Source organism: Saccostrea cucullata, unplaced genomic scaffold, assembly GCF_032062105.1.
Source record: "Saccostrea cucullata isolate Sc308-1 unplaced genomic scaffold, CSIRO_AGI_Scuc_v1 ctg879, whole genome shotgun sequence".
NCBI lineage: Eukaryota > Metazoa > Mollusca > Bivalvia > Ostreida > Ostreidae > Saccostrea > Saccostrea cuccullata.
In genome coordinates this window covers 148,709-165,463 of record NW_026924910.1, presented here as the reverse complement: position 1 = coordinate 165,463, position 16,755 = coordinate 148,709, and the positions used below count along the sequence as shown (strand labels likewise).

General features: G+C 32.3%; 1 protein-coding gene across 1 annotated transcript in view; it reads left to right on the top strand.

Annotated features, from left to right (window-relative positions):
- LOC134267580 (uncharacterized) overlaps positions 1-16,755 on the top strand; it is a 43,792-nt gene that overhangs the window by 18,508 nt on the left and 8,529 nt on the right. The window contains exons 3-17 of the mRNA XM_062749785.1: positions 546-851; positions 970-1,101; positions 1,282-1,575; positions 1,726-2,001; positions 3,574-3,882; positions 9,249-9,374; positions 9,514-9,816; positions 10,057-10,356; positions 10,903-11,042; positions 11,159-11,322; positions 11,412-11,556; positions 12,909-13,104; positions 13,432-13,682; positions 15,173-15,398; positions 16,425-16,667. Of these exons, the coding sequence (XP_062605769.1) occupies positions 546-851; positions 970-1,101; positions 1,282-1,575; positions 1,726-2,001; positions 3,574-3,882; positions 9,249-9,374; positions 9,514-9,816; positions 10,057-10,356; positions 10,903-11,042; positions 11,159-11,322; positions 11,412-11,556; positions 12,909-13,104; positions 13,432-13,682; positions 15,173-15,398; positions 16,425-16,667 (3,411 nt within the window). The remainder of the gene's footprint in view (positions 1-545; positions 852-969; positions 1,102-1,281; positions 1,576-1,725; positions 2,002-3,573; positions 3,883-9,248; positions 9,375-9,513; positions 9,817-10,056; positions 10,357-10,902; positions 11,043-11,158; positions 11,323-11,411; positions 11,557-12,908; positions 13,105-13,431; positions 13,683-15,172; positions 15,399-16,424; positions 16,668-16,755) is intronic.

Genomic DNA, 16,755 nt, shown 5'->3' with positions numbered 1-16,755 from the left:
GTCATAACTATCAATAAATCATCAAAAGAAAAACTAAATATACAAATAAATTGGAACATAATTTAATTGTGCCATCGTTTTCGTTTTATGTAAAACATTTTCTTTTTCACATTTTAATAACAAGAATTGAATAAAAATAAGGGCAAATAAATGCTTCTTACGCATTTTCTAACATCCGTTTCTATTGCAAATGACAAAGTCCTAATATGTTGAATTTTAAATATATTTTTCATTTATTTCAAGACTAAGATAATTTAAATCATTCAATTACACGTTATCCCTTAGATAAATAAAATATACAGAAGTTTCACGGATTTTAAAATCAATCCTACATGAAAACTATCATTCAATGCAGAGAGGAAAGTTTTTAAATATTATTATATTGATATTAATAATGAGTCAAATATCATTTATCTTTAAGTAAGGTATATCTTTTGTGAATAAATTGTGTTGACAAATCACTGAAAAAATGGCATATCTTGTAATGTGTATATTAATACAAAATTTTACGTCACTGAACTCAATGGCCATTTTTCTGCTTACAGGATGTCCCCTTATCATTGTCACTCCTGGATTTATCTCGGAATATTTCGGTTCATTTGCTTCATTTACTGGCTATGTTGAGTCGTATTCTGATCGAGCTCTTCTGTCAAAATGGCTGAAAATAACATCAGATGTAACCGAAATCGTTGATATCAGCAGTATGAAATATGTTGGAAGTAAACACTATCCGTATCCAATACTCACGATTCATGATTTGAATTTTCAAGACGATGTGAACTATCAACTTCAAGTTCAAATTTCGATTGGATGGTGTCATAGCAATACAGTGAACTTAGAAGTAAGAGGAAGTAAGTAATTAATGCAACTTATTATAATGTATTACACTTTTTTACTATTGTCAAGGATTTAAAAGAAATCGATAATCAAGATTTCATAAAAGTATAATACTTTATGTTACATTCATAGTACTGACGTTCTATGACAAGTGTAATGAGACAAAGGAATGCAATAGGGGTAAGGGATTGTATTGCTCTTCAAAGTACAATTCCTGTATGTGTAGAGCCGCATTTTACCACAGGAACCAAACGTGTTATATACGTGAGTATTTCACACATATTTGCCTGCATCGACAAGATCTTATATATGTATTAATTGAAAGATTTTAATAAAAATAATTGATTTTTTTCTTTGCAACGATGTATAATTTTACTAGTTTGAATTACTCTCAGTATCAAAACTAAGTAAATCATATTACTTGACATGAGAACGCCTTTGTAGGAAACAATCTGAGAGCAATCTACAGAAGATCGGAGGTTTCTACAACGTTAATCACGTCCTGGTGGGACCATCCTACCGTAGACGCTTCCCTCATCCAGTCATATACAGTAGTTCTAACAGAAAATGGGATGACTCTGAACTTAAGTAAAGTCGTCGGGAAAGAGACGAATTGTACCTTTGCCTCTAATTTTTTGCCTGGTTATTTGTACTATCTTCGTATCACCTCTGAAATTCTACTGAGCGATCCGACTGAAAGATTTTCTGTAACAACAGACTCAATACCTTTGGTAGTGGGTAAGTTGTTCATGTTTTCTGCATTCTCAATATATAATAATTAAAGTGCATACTTGTTTTATTCTAATTAGATAAAATTCAAAATCTTTCCAAAAAAATTAGATGTAGTAGAATCACAAAATATACCGGTATGTTTTGTTTTTTTCATAGATCCATTGCCCCCTGGTGAAATTGTAAGAAACGCTTCTAACTTTCATCCAGAGCATCTATTTCTAAGATGGATTCCTCCAAAATACGCCACTCACGTCAACAGATACAGCGTTTCTATAGACGCAAGAACGGATTTAACATCTTCAAACCAAATTTTCTGGACGACAAGACTTGAACCTGGGACAACATATTTTGTTACTTTGATTTCTAGAAGCTGGGTCGGTCAATGGTTTTCCAAAGATTCATCTCCATATTCTGAACAGATAGAAACATTGCGTATGTATATATAGTTCTTTCCCTCACATTGAACATTTATTCAATCAGAATAACACTTATAGCTGTAAATATGTTTTCTTTGCATAAATATGATTGTAGCATATGTTTTTGGTAGTGAGTGCTCATTATCGCCTTAACGTAAATTAAAGTTTGCTGTGGTAGTCATACAATGAATTTTTTATGTTCTCCGTTATTCTGATCAAAATTATAGCACCTTGGTAATGCCTAGGTCACATTTCCCGGCCGGTAGCCGTAGACCGGTGGTAATCGGTAGTAATCCGTGGTGTTAACGATGCCCCAACATCGATCCACATCGGCCAAGTAGTCCTTAAAGTATCAGTCATATTATCCAGCGATGGGGTATACGATGGACAACCAATGCGTTTTATGAGAAAAATGGTGTGGTTGCCGGCCGGACTTACAAAGGCCCAGCGATGTATTGCTAATCATAAAACGATGTTCCAGGATAATCGGCCGATGTATATTACATCGCTCATACATTGGTGAACAATGTTCGTACTTCGGTCGACTACGGGCCAGTGTTTTGTCGAACATCGACCGATGATCGGTCGTTAATGTTGAACACCATTAAACTCCCCGATGACCTCAGATTCAAAGGATATTGGACGATGCTCGGCCATACATCGGCCGATCCTTGAAAGATGTGTTAATGATGGGTTGCCGATGAGGGGCGATGTGAGGCATCGTTGGAGACATCGCTGAATTTTAACTACGAATTATTTCCTACTGATGACCCCGCCGATTCGCAAAAAAAGACTCAGTCACCGTCCGATCACTAGTGGTGCCCGGCCGGCAACCACGCCATTTTCATCAAAAAACGCATCGGTTTCTCATCGTATACCCCATCGTTGGATAATGTGACTTATACTTAAACTAAAATTTATTAAAAACTGTATATTTTGTATTAAATTCCTCCCATTGGAATCTAGCACGCAGAAGTCTAGGTTTCTTACTGATTTCATCATACGGTAGATATACAGGATCGGTGATACTTAAATCTCTTTAGCCTGAAGTATTGTGAACGGAAGAATAATTTCTCGAAAAGTTATTAATTGACACATCTCAGCATTAATCTTGCAGGGATATGTGAAAGTGTGGGGGGGGGGTGTCTTATGGTGACCTTCAAATTGATATAGTAATTTTAAAAATACAAATTTTAATTATTCCATAAGAGGTTTTGATATATCGTAATAAATGTATTTACATAAACATATATTTATTGAGGTACCACATTATACATGTAGGACCCATGGAAAACGCTACGGTACCGCTCGACTAGTCCTGGCAATGTACGCCACCGCAAAATATGAGACTTGCCGTACAGTGCCAGAACAAAATTGCTGTACATATGAAATATATAAAATATTATATAAATAAGCTGTTATTTAACAATGCACATGGATTTTATTAATGTGACTACGCTTAAAGATTAATACAATGCACATACTTTATTATTATAATTAATAATCTCAACAGCATTAGTAATGCATCACATAGTGATTCACATTCCATTCTTACTTATAAACTTCAATTCATGAACTCATATTTCAGGCACTCCAAAAATTGAACTTACACCACTACGTGTCAACCAACCATTCCTCAAAAGTGTTGTAATAACTGCCTCAGTTCGAAACATTTCTGGTTTTCCACCAACTACAGAGGTAAAATGGCGAAAAAACTCTAGAGAAATTAACATAACAGACTCTAGATATAAAGGAAGCACACTTCATCTTCACAATCCTATTCTGCATATCAACAGAGCTGATTTTTATAACGAACATGGACAATTCTACGAGTGTGTTGCCCGCAATTCGGAAGGATGGGGAACCAGTGATAAGGCTTATGTATATCTGTATGGAAGTACGTTTTCTTTTTTATGCCCCCCTTTGAAGAAGGGAGGGCATATTGCTTTGCTGCTGTCTGTCGGTCCACTTAGTTTCCGTTCATTTTCTTCACAACCGTTGCACATAATGAAATGAAAGAGCTTGGCCCACGAAGGGTCAAAATATGCCCTGTAAAATGGTCAAAATTAAACTGAAGTATTGGCCAAAATTTTTTGATTAAAAGGTAGTCTAGGTATTGTAGTTTATCAAAGTGGAAAAAATCTTGGAGTTCCATACTTGTATACCTGAGATCTATAGCCCCAAAATCATAGAAAATCAGGAATTTGCTTGTTTTATCGCATTTTTGGGGCTAAATAGTCAAATTTTAAATAGAGCACAGGCCTGCCCCAAATTTATTTAGGGTTCAGTTTAAAACTAACATCAAAAGGTTTCTATTCATGAAAAAAATTTTGTGGGGCAGAAGTGTGCTCATACCTTAAAAAGAACATTTCCACAAAAATCCGAATTTCCTCAGTTTTAACCATTTTGCCCCTTGTAAATTATATGGTTATAGATTTTGTTAGAATATTACACATTTTTCACAAAAAAAGTATCATACTACGATTTTTTAGTTGTTCACTAACACTTTAGTAGGTGTATAGGTCCACTATTTAATTTTTTTTTTTTTGGGGGGGGGGGGGCAGTTTACTGTAATTATATATAGTTGATCCCACACTAGAGGTAAACAAATATCTTCGGACTTTTCTTTGAAGTCATGCGTATAAAACGTATGTATCATGTATCAGCAAAAGAAAAGAATACATAAAAAAAATACTAAATAAGAGCTACAGAACTTTAAAAAAAACCCATTAATTTTGAAGTTGTGTACAAATACTGAATATATTCAAAGTCATATTCGCTATTGACGTATTGTTATTGTTTGGCATTGCTCAGTAAAATGGACAACAACAAAAATACGCACGTACATGTATAATTATAGCACGTAGAATTCTACATCTTCATCCTCAAACCATGGCTTTTCCTTAAACCATGTTTGTATACATTGATATACTGTAAATGTATTATATTTGGCGTGTACGATATTTGGCGGAAATTGTATTTTCAACAAGTTGGCGTAGATTTGATTTAGCGCTTTTTAAATGTGCTTTACATAAATCTTTATACACAAAGCATTTAGCGATGTACTTGATTTAGCGGAGGCTGCTTTCCGCGAAAGGCGCTAAAAAGAATACACAGCCAAATGTAATACGTTTACAGTATATATCAGCCTATTCGAACTACAATCAGGAAGATATGTCTACAGCAGGTGAGAAGTGAAAGTAAAGTTTTCACTAAATACCAGAAACGACATAAAACGTTTTATGAAATAAATATTAAAGACACATTAATTTTATTTCTTTTTAAAATTAATACTCATACTGATTACATGTAGCTTTTGGGTTAATTCTTCAAGGAAAACAAATCCGGTTTTTTCAGGCATTATTAGAGCTATGAAGGTCCTAAGAAGAAATATTAGGGGTGGGGGTTGCAGCCACGAACCCACAAAAAATTCCAGGACTAGCAGGAATAAAGAACGTAAATGTATAATATTGTTTAGGGATAAAGCCGCAATTTATCAAAATTTATCTTAATATTTATATCGTTTAGTGTAAATTGGCAATAGTAATTCAGGCATAAAACACCCTATATAGCTTAGAAAAACTGGTCTTTAAATATATCTTTTACACTTACTTAAAATTACTATCTCAAGTTCAGAGCCCCCTCCCTCTCCTTCAACGGTACAAGGCGGACAATACAAAACCGTTTCTTCTTCCCTTTTTTTTTTTTTTGGGGGGGGGTGTTCCAGCCTGCCCAAGTACTGATTGATTGTTAAGTTACACTTTGGTTGAAAAGAAAACTTACAAAAATAAAATTAAAGTTTCCCAAAGATTTTTCACTGATTCCCGTGAGATATTGCATTTGATTTGTTCATCTATCGTTTAGTATTATAAGGGGGGGGGGGGGGGGGGGGGGGGGGTGTTGATTGGAGAGAGGAATATACGTATCTAACTGCCATGTGAGAAATAAAATGCTATTTCTGTGTACAGTACTATTCTAGACTTTGATGAAATGCATGTGCATATCTAATTTTCTGTACACTAATTTTCAACAAATTCAAGGTTTAATATTTAATGCGGGCACAATTATTTACTGTTTTATGGTTTTAGAATAGAGGTGTCCAAGGCTAGGACAATCCCCACTTTGAGACAAAAAAAAAATTCAACTCTTAGTGTAAGAATTCATGATGAGATGTTTTTCAATAATTGCCTTGTCAGAGTCATCTTTTACATATCTGCCTCTTTTAGTTTATTAAATAACTTACTGTTCATATAATTTCATTTTTCACTTAGGTTTGTTTTAAGGTGTGTGGAAAAAAAACTCTCACAAGATTTGAACTCTATCCAAAGCTCAAGGTTGGGCATAATACCGAACCCGTTTTTTCTTTTAACCTGAACATGTTAACCACTACGATACGAGGGCTTTTTGTCATCAATGTATGATAGAGTGCTTTAGGTAAATTGTGTTGTTGAATTAAATATCTTTCCTTAAATCGCTTTTTATATTAAATGGTTTCGGACTCCATTTCTTGAAACGCAAAATAGATTTTACATTTACTTTTCAATCTTTTAAACATTAATGCAAAATGGAGACTTGACCCATTTATATTTTCAAAAATTTATACCCATGACCATTTTCCGGTAAATATGCGTAACTGCATGTCAACTTTAAAAAATATCAATTAAGTCATGCAATGAAATAGATGAATCAAACGTGTAAAAGATGACATAACTGACAACATAATTTTAGAAAAATAAAACTTTTCCGTGAATTTTGGAAATTGAGGTGTGTTGTAATCTCAGTGATGTCTTTATCATAACAATTAATCCACAATTTGTGGTGTATAGTAAAATTAATGTTTGGTAATGTCTGGCAACATTTAGTGATCTTGTAATTTTTTTCTACATTAATTTTGTTAATTTCTGAACAGCGTAACTTGGGACATCGCCCATGATGATGACTATCAATCCCAGATTTTCAGAGGGTTTAATGTTGATAATGATGGCTTAATGGTTATTAACAAAATTGTATCTGTTGAAAATGGTGTTTCATGTGGTAGAAAATGACTAAGAGTTTTTTTTTCTTAACAATATAGCGAATGTTTCGGCAAAACTGCTTACAAGAACATCTTTTTGCAATCAAAATTCCATGCAAATTGAATTCAACAAGAGTTTTTTTTTTAAATGTTCATTGGTTTGGTGGATATTTGTGCATTCTTGCAGTCATTTTTCAAATATTACATACACAAGAGTTCGCAAAATCACTTTAAACAGATGAATATTGATTGTTATGAATGGGGTGCAAGCACACTCTCATGGATGACTTATTTGATAATATTATAAATCCCGTTATCTTATTTTATATTTGTCCGTAACAGAGTAGGGGGGGGGGGGGGTTCAATATTATTTTGCCTAGTTTTGATAGGTACATTTTTATTAAGATGCTGCCCATGGCTAAAAAGGTGAAATCCCTAACGGAATAAAACTTTTTGAGGAGGTGTAGTCACAGGGGCCAGTGATTACTAGTATATTTACTTTTTATGTTTTAAATATATAAATATATATTTATATACAAATACGATGCAAGAAATATTCCTTTTGGTGTATTAAGGGAAGAGGTAAAATCAAACATAGTATTATCAACCCCTGTGGATGCAGTTTATCAGGAGGATAGTTGCTGCATGTTAATTTTTTGTGGAGGTTTTCTCCTCCACCCCCAACCCAAACTTACATTCAAAAACATTGCTATTGGGCCTTGCATGTTAGAATCGCACAAAATTTAACTGGCCACGTACTTCTATTAAACCGATAATGTCATACTTGGTAGTCAATTATCCATTATCAAGTCATTTCTGTGTTTACAATCACATAATTTTTATTGTCCTATATGACGTTACGTCACGTTATACCAATTATGACGTTCCGTTCACAATTTTCTAGTAAAACAATGCCATACTGCAAACTCTCTTGAAGAAAAAGTAAAATAGATATCAAAAAAATGAAAACAGTTCCATAAAGCTTGAAGTCTATTCTATCTATTATCAAAATTTCATTAATTTTTTAGAGGAGGCATTTTTTGACCATTCGTGGGCTTAACTCTTTGGATTACTGATATATTACATGAATATCTAGGTCAAGTTCTGTATTGGGTACAATTGCGCCATTTTTGACAGAGGTATGTCCCTTGGACTAAGAAAAAATTCCAATTATTTGCAGTTTCCTTTCATTTTCTTTGCAGAGGTTGCACATATTGAAATGAAATTTAGTATACAGATTTATCAGATGAATATCTAGGTCAAGTTCCGTTTTGGGTACGATTGTACCATTTTTGACAGAGTAATGCCCCTTGGACTAGGAAAAAATTCCAATTATTTGCAGTTTCCTTTCATTTTCTTTGCAGAGGTTGCACATATTAAGATGAAATTTTGTATACAGATTTATCAGATAAATATCTTGGTCAAGTTCTGTTTTGGGTGGAATCGCTCCATTTTGACAGAGTTATGCCCTTTTGGACTTAGAAAAATTCCAATTATTTGCAGTTTCCTTTCATTTTCTTTGCAGAGGTTGCACATATTGAAATGAAATTTGGTATACAGGTATATCTTAAACGTCTATGTCAAGTTCTGTTTTGGGTACGATTGTACCATTTTTGACAGAGGTATGCCCCTTGAACTAGGAAAAAATTCCAATTATTTGCAGTTTCCTTTCATTTTCTTTGCAGAGGTTGCACATATTAAGATGAAATTTTGTATACAGATTTATCAGATAAATATCTTGGTCAAGTTCTGTTTTGGGTAGAATCGCTCCATTTTGACAGAGAAAAATTTGGACTTAGAAAAATTCCAATTATTTGCAGTTTCCTTTCATTTTCTTTACAGAGGTTGCACATAATAAGATGAAATTTAGTATACAGATTTATCAGATAAATATCTTGGTCAAGTTCTGTCTTGGGTACAATCGCTCCATTTTTGACCGAGTTATGCCCTTTTGGACTTAGAAAAATTCCCATTTGGGGGGAGGGGGGTATAAGTGTTTTCTAAACTCGAGAATATACTCAAAGGCAACATGATTGTTAGATTGTTTATTTATTCAACGTACATTGTATTATTCAAGCGACATCTTCACGTACAAAAGTGAGCATTTTCAATGAATGTGGAATTACTTTATAATACGACTTCGTTTAATTAATTGACAATTAACGTTTTTTTCAGTGACGAAATTAAAGAACACTAAAGCAATTTGTATTATCATATCATTCTCTGTTTCTATTTTCTTATATTTATAGGTATAAAATTTATGGAGTCGTGTAATGAAAGTCGAGAATGTGTACCAAACCAAAACTATGTGTGTCGCTCTGACTTATGCCTATGTTCTTCTTCCTATTATCACGAACATTCTCTTTGCTATCATCGTAAGTGAGCATTTTTAATAATTTCAGAGGGCTCTAACTCTGAATTAGAGTTAACTTGCAAAAACAATTTTTAATGCTTTACTTTTAACAATAAAACTATAGTATTCGATGTGCTAATGAATTATACGATGTTTTACAGGAAGTAGATTGCGAGTGAGCATACAAGGAATAGAAAAAACTACATGTAAGGCAACAGTTAAATGGAGAAAACCGTCACAAAACAATCATCTCATTTCTGGATATGTTGTGAGTTTACAGGCTCATCGATCTAGAGTATGGATGACTGAAGAAATAATACCTGTTGGAAACGTAACCGCATACAGTACTTCATGTAAACTACAACCAGGGCGCCTTTACAGATTTAACATCCAATCGAACATTTTGCTAAGAAATCCTGATGAAACTTTCAGTGTTGATATATTTTCAGCTAATATTATCTTAGGTAATGACTTATTTTTTAATCTCTTTTATATATTTTACCTTAATTTATTTACAAAACATTCTGACGGAACGACGGAGCAATGGGGAATTATGGTTTAAAATCCATTGCATAAAGGACGGACGAACGGAATTAATATACCCCACTTTCAGCAGGGGAGGGATATTTTTTATTATAATATGATATAATATTTGATATATAAGAGTTATATAAAATGAATAATTCCTAACCTTGACTTTGTAGAACCATTGTCACCAAGCAAACTGGATCGGGTAAAAAGTAACTTCTCCTCTCAACATCTTTACCTAAAATGGGAGAAACCTGCAGGTAACACATTTCTCAGTCACTACCTGGTTAACATCAATGGTCACGAACAACAGACATTAGGTAACTATCCTGAGATCTACTGGAGGAAGGGTCTGGTGCCAGGAGCAATGTACAACGTGACAATTACAGGAGTCAGTCATGGGGATATCATGGGTGGACCATGGCTCGGAACTGCTAAAAGTAAACCATACATAGACTGGATTGAAGTAGATCAAAGTAAGAACATAAATAAATCTGTTCGTCTTCTACTGATCATGTTTATAAATCGAAGAAATCAAACTTGTATGGTATTAAAATCCGTTTTACTTGACGGAGGAAAATAAGCCAGCAAATGAGCACGTTTTCTTTTTTTTCTCTATGTTTTTTGGGATACTGGTTCAATCAATTCAACCATACAATATACTTTATAATATACTATTGTTTACCTTTTACTGAACACATTTACTGTAAGAGAAATTTCAGAATTAGTAAATAAAAAATTAAAAGCAATGAAATTATAACGCGTCTTCCATGAAAATATTTTTCTTAATACGTTAAATTTGGTTCAGCCAGAAAGAAAGTTATTTTTTCAATTCAAGATTTCAAAAATGTGCATTTGATCGTACAATTTTATTTTCTAGTAAAAGTATATTTATAATATCTATGTTGTTGTTTCTGTAAAAGTTATTTCTTTCTTGAAAAGAACAGGAGGCACTGGTATTATTTGTTATTTTATTTTGTGTGAAACATTATATAATCTATTTTCTTTTATAATTACAATAGTTAAAGGAGGATACGTGCATATGCCTTATGGAGAAAGAGATAGTGTTTTCTACGGTGATGATGTCACCAGTCCTTATCTTATATCTCCAATGGCAATCTATGCCATGGATGGATCAGAACGTGGATTCAACTGCGTAGTTGTAAGACTCATAACCAATACAAATATCAATTGGTTTCTTTAAAGCCTGTAAATAAATTGGAAAATATGTAATTCGGGACAGTAGACATGATTTAAACACGTGATTGTTTGTTTTAGATTGGCTCAAATGGTGTTATAGGACTTGGAGAGGAGTTTAACTGGTTCAGTCCACATAATTTACACTCTTCAAGACTGAAAAATAAACAAATTATTTGTCCCTTTTGGACTGATTTACAAACAACAGAAACAGCAAGTGGTATTTACTACAACACATACCAAAGGTATTTACTATATTTTGCAACACGTATTTGTTTTACCATTTATCGTTGTTTTACAATTAAATAACTTTAAAAAAATCTTTTTTCCTAAGGGGAAAGGATGCTGAAGACACTCTTTTCCTGAACAAAGCAAATGAAATGATAAGAATACAGTTTCCAGATTTCCACGATTTTGAGGCGACATGGCTGGTCAAAGTGACTTGGGAAAACATGACTTTATTTGGATATCATTCACAGGTTGTGTCACAAAGCCTACTTAAAATAAAAGTCGAGATATAAGATCAAACATGGATAGATAGATAGATATACATATATATATATATATATATATATATATATATATATATATATATATATATATATATATATATATATATAAAGCACTAAAAATGACCAACGACACGAACAATAAAAATTGTCAAATTTTCGGGACGCCCTGTCCCTACCTCAGGACAAAGAAAAAAGTTAAAAAGTCATAAGAACAAAGGAAAAATAGAAACAAAAACAAGTAGCACTACTACTAAGCTACTAAACACTAGATATTTACATACTTCATTACATGTTGAATTCGAAATTTTTAAGAACAATAATAAAGAATAAATAATAAAAATTTCGAATTCAACATGTAATTAAGTATGTAAATATCTAGTGTTTTGTAGCTTAGTAGTAGTGCTAGTTGTTTTTGTTTCTATTTTTCCTTTGTTCTTATGACTTTTAACTTTTTTCTTTGTCGTGAGGAAGGGACAGGGCGACCCGAAAATTTGACAATTTTTATTGTTCGTGTCGTTGGTCATTTTTAGTGTTTTATATAAATTTCCATCCGTGACCTTGTATCTACTTGGTAGATCCGACATTTAGGATATATATATATATATATATATATATATATATATATATATATATATATATATATATATATATATATATATATATATATATATATATATATATATATATATATCCAAAATTTAAATAATGTCTCATTAATCGGATAACAATATTAAAAAAGGTAAAAAGAAAACACAAAAATCCTCAGTTAAGCTTTAGCGCTTTCATTTTCAATCTTCAGAAGCTTTCAATCCTTCTGAAGATTGAAAATGAAAGCGCTAAAGCTTAACTGAGGATTTTTGTGTTTTCTTTTTACATTTTTTAATTAATATATATATATATATATATATATATATATATATATATATAGTCTCTTGTGTTATATGAAGGACAGATAAAAAAAAAAAACATTTATCAAAGAATTTGAAAATAACAACTTGGCGCATGTTTAAATTAGTACAATGAATAATTTTCACCGCGTAGTTTTTAATTTTTTATTCAAATTTGCACAAAAATGGAATTTGAAGTGCAAAATACTTGTATAGATTAATAAGGATGGTTTCAGAAGGACAGACTTTTGAACATCACAGAAGGTTTACAATTTCTTTATATTCTAGAAATTTATTATTTGCATCATTTGCAATGAAATTAGGCCAAAAAATATATACCAATCCAGGCATCCATTTTTGTTTGTGTCATCTGTCCTTAAGAATATATGTTACAAATGACATGAGTAATATGACTTTAATATTATTTTTTAGCTCGTGACATTCCAATGTCTCCTGATAACAGATGGAGTCAGCACCTTTACAGTCATAAATTATATAGATGTTAACCTTAAACCAATCAAAAGATTGAAAATTATTGTTGGATATCGCTTTCAGGAAATATTTACGAAGAATATTCTTTCAAACAAACATTCTGCTTTTCAAATGAGTCAATATCCAGGAAACAGAGGTAACTGCTGAAAGGATATTTATTGAAATAATATATTATACTATAATTTAAGAATGGAATGCGTATATGAGATTATGAATAAGAGTTTTGTTTTTCAAGTAAAAATTTTAAAAGTTTATCTTTTTATGCTAAGGTAAAAATATGCCTTTTTTGGCTGGATAAGCTGTAAATTTCAAACAGTTGACATGGTAAATGTGCCTTGTATTAATCAGATTTGAAAGAAATTGAAGATATTCGTATTCTTTGTTATTGACATTATTGACATTTTAAAATAAATACCTAGTTATTCGCACAATTTAAGATTTAAAATTAAATTTGAATGTTAAGGTGTGCCAGGATTCTGGATTTATAAGATGACCATAGGAAGACCATTGAAAAAGGATGATAAAGTATGCTATGACTGGTATATGAAAAACAAAGAAATGGGTATTCGAGATCAACTGTTACCTGTACTTAGTCAAATCCGGTGTCCGTGTGACAGTCGTTTGCTTAGATTCGATCCACGATACGTCATTAACAGATTCGACAGGAAATATCGTGTCCTTTGCTATGCATCTATGATTGTTGGTAGAAATGCTGTAAGTAGACTTTGTTGGTAATGTATTTTACTTCGTATCATGGATTCAAGAACTCTTTTTACATTGCACACTAAAGATTTATGATTTTATGGTATTTTCCTGGAGTTGGAGACATCTGCCCTCAGATCTAAATTCCATTAAAAAGATTTTTTTGTATTACTCAGTTTGTGCTCAATTCAAGTAGTAACATTTTAAAAGGCCAAGATAATTAATACTGTGTGTTGTTTGAACATTTTTCGGACATAAGCCCAATACATAAACCATAATTCTTTCTTAATGTCCACATATAATTATTACTAGTGTAGAGAGGGTCTTTAAAGCCTCCTGTACTACATTTTATATATAAAAAAAACATTGACCCCAACAGTGATTTTTATCAACAGCATACATGTAAGCATTAGATACAAAGAGAATAAGATCTGAGACATAAAGCGAGGCATACTATTTAAAGAATAATTTATGTCTTATCATGTTACGATGAAAATTGAATACAGAATTGGAAAGTTTTAAAAATGGGGTATATTTAAAAATATATTTAGTGTATGACAAAAATTTTTCGAATTAATTGATTAAAGTTGGTTATTAAATTGGTTATTTCCATTCTCTTGTCGATACGATAATACGATAATGTCCCGGTGAGTTTGAGATAAAAGATTCTACTGTGTCTGACACAACTGACGCATATGCAGATATTGTACCTGAAAAAGGTCGTTAATTGTAATCTTATGATCCAAACTTTATAAATGTGATGATTTTAACCGCCAACTTCCCTTACTTATTCAATCGCCAACTTCCCTTACTTATTCAGCAATGTACCATCATCACCTGCATACGGGTTTTATATCTCCCAGTTGATTTGATACATAAGTACATGCTCTACGTATACACAATTTCTAATACGAGGCAAATTATTGACACAAAATTTGCTGTAACATCAGCATTTTCGTTTAAAGATATTCTTTTTAAGTACTATGGGCGATACAATGACCTTGTCAGCATTTCAAAAATAAGCAAATGATAACTCGATTTTACGTGACTGCCCTAAGTTTGAATTTTTTTACACCTAGTTTTCACGTATTTTCTTAAAGAAAAAATGCTAATAAAAACAACAAAAAAAAAATACTCTAGATATTATGCTGTAAATAATGCAACTTTTTAGTTAAACTTTTATGATTAAAAAGGGGTCTTTTCATCTCTGCATGTAAATAAAAAGTTGCAAATGCTTCAAATGTAAAGTTATAAATAACAAAAGATATATTAGCAAAAGAAACTGTATGTGAATGTTAGGTGCAACTTTACTTCTTTGGTAAAGGGCGTGATCACCATTTTGGTATTTATTCAGTTATGTAAATGGCAAAAATACACATCTGTAAAATGAATTTAGAGATGATTTAAGATTAAACTTAAATAGATATGTCTTTGATCAGAAGGGCGTTTAACCTAAATCTTCGATTGGAGTTACGCTAATGGCATGGTATATATGTTTTCAGGAGTGTTGTTACAGATTACATCGAAGAATAGATAATTTAAGTGTTCTTGAGCGATCTCTTCCTGCAGTTGGGACACTGTTACAATACAATCCTTTCTTTGAGCGCCATCTTTACATAAAAAATGACCTGAAACCAAGAGAGGCATGTACTAAATCTCGGCATTTTAAATGGTTTTATGAAGTGCGGCCAATTCCAGGTTGCTATCGGAGGTCACCTTTTCGACCAGGTATTGTTAATTTCAGTTTCACTCTAATCTGAAACTTTACCTTAAATATTAAGTCTATTGTACATAGAAAATTTAGAATTATGCATTTTTAGTTTTTTTTTCTTGGATAGCGCTTTAAAATTGAAGAATTATCTCTATATAAATATAAATGTTGCCTAATGGAACGTCAAATGTCTAATATACATCACAATATCCTGCGCTGTCACTGTGTCCGGTGTAAGTGGGTGATAATTAAGTATGGAATTTAACATGGCTGCTACATGAACTTCCTTTCTTACACAAAGAATTTATTATTTATTTATATTTACAAGTTTATTTCACAGATAAATGCACATATATGCAATGAAACTGGGTATGCCAAGGATACTAATGACGATTGAAAACATTGGATAAATAATGAATAAAGGTCTTCACTCTTATTACTCAAAGTATCCAACTGTCTAAAGCTGAAAACGATTCGAAAAAAAAGAATTCGTCCATCATATTCGATTGTATACTCGGTATATCCGATGACCCTTAAAAGCCGCTTACTCTGTCATTGTTCAGTGTTATCAGTCATCACCATTGTCTTATGTTCTACGCTACACAGCTATCGATAGCCTAAAAATAATTATGAATTTATTCTTATGCAGAAGAGTAAAATAGCACACTTACAACACTTCCACTGGTCAGTGCAGTATACGAACGAAAACACGGATGCTGATATCGTCGATAGTACTATCAAAAATGACCTATACATATTTACAAGTCGAGTTCAGCTGTAATATCATGACATATTTCAACTACACAGCTCTTCCTTGCTTTATAAAAGTGACTTGGCGAGAAAGACATATAGACAAGCAAGGAAAACAGAAGTACATATAAGTAAAATCACAGAAAAGAAATCAAGTTATCCTATAAATAGAAGTCAAATACAACACTAAGCTCTACGATATCAGAAAAGTTTGCAAATAACCCTCTTAACCATTATTACCTTTAGTTTGAAATTCACTAAGTATTGAACACGTGTAATGTATGTTCTTTGAGGAATAAACTCTGGTGACCCTCACATAAGAACACTTGATGGAAAACAATACACCTTTAATGGCCACGGAGAATACGTTATGATGAAAATAACAAAAGGTGGGACGAGATTCGACTTCCAGGCAAGAACAGAACCGGCAACAACATCGAATGGCACTGTCATCAATGCTACAGTATTCAGTGCATTTGTGGCTCAAGATCAGACTGGATCCAAAGTACAAATAGAAATGTCATCTGACAAACAAGGTGAATTAAATGCTTTAAATTCGTTTATAATCTATGGTTTTTGATACATATAAAATGATTTATACTAATTCTAGACTTAATGTCAAAA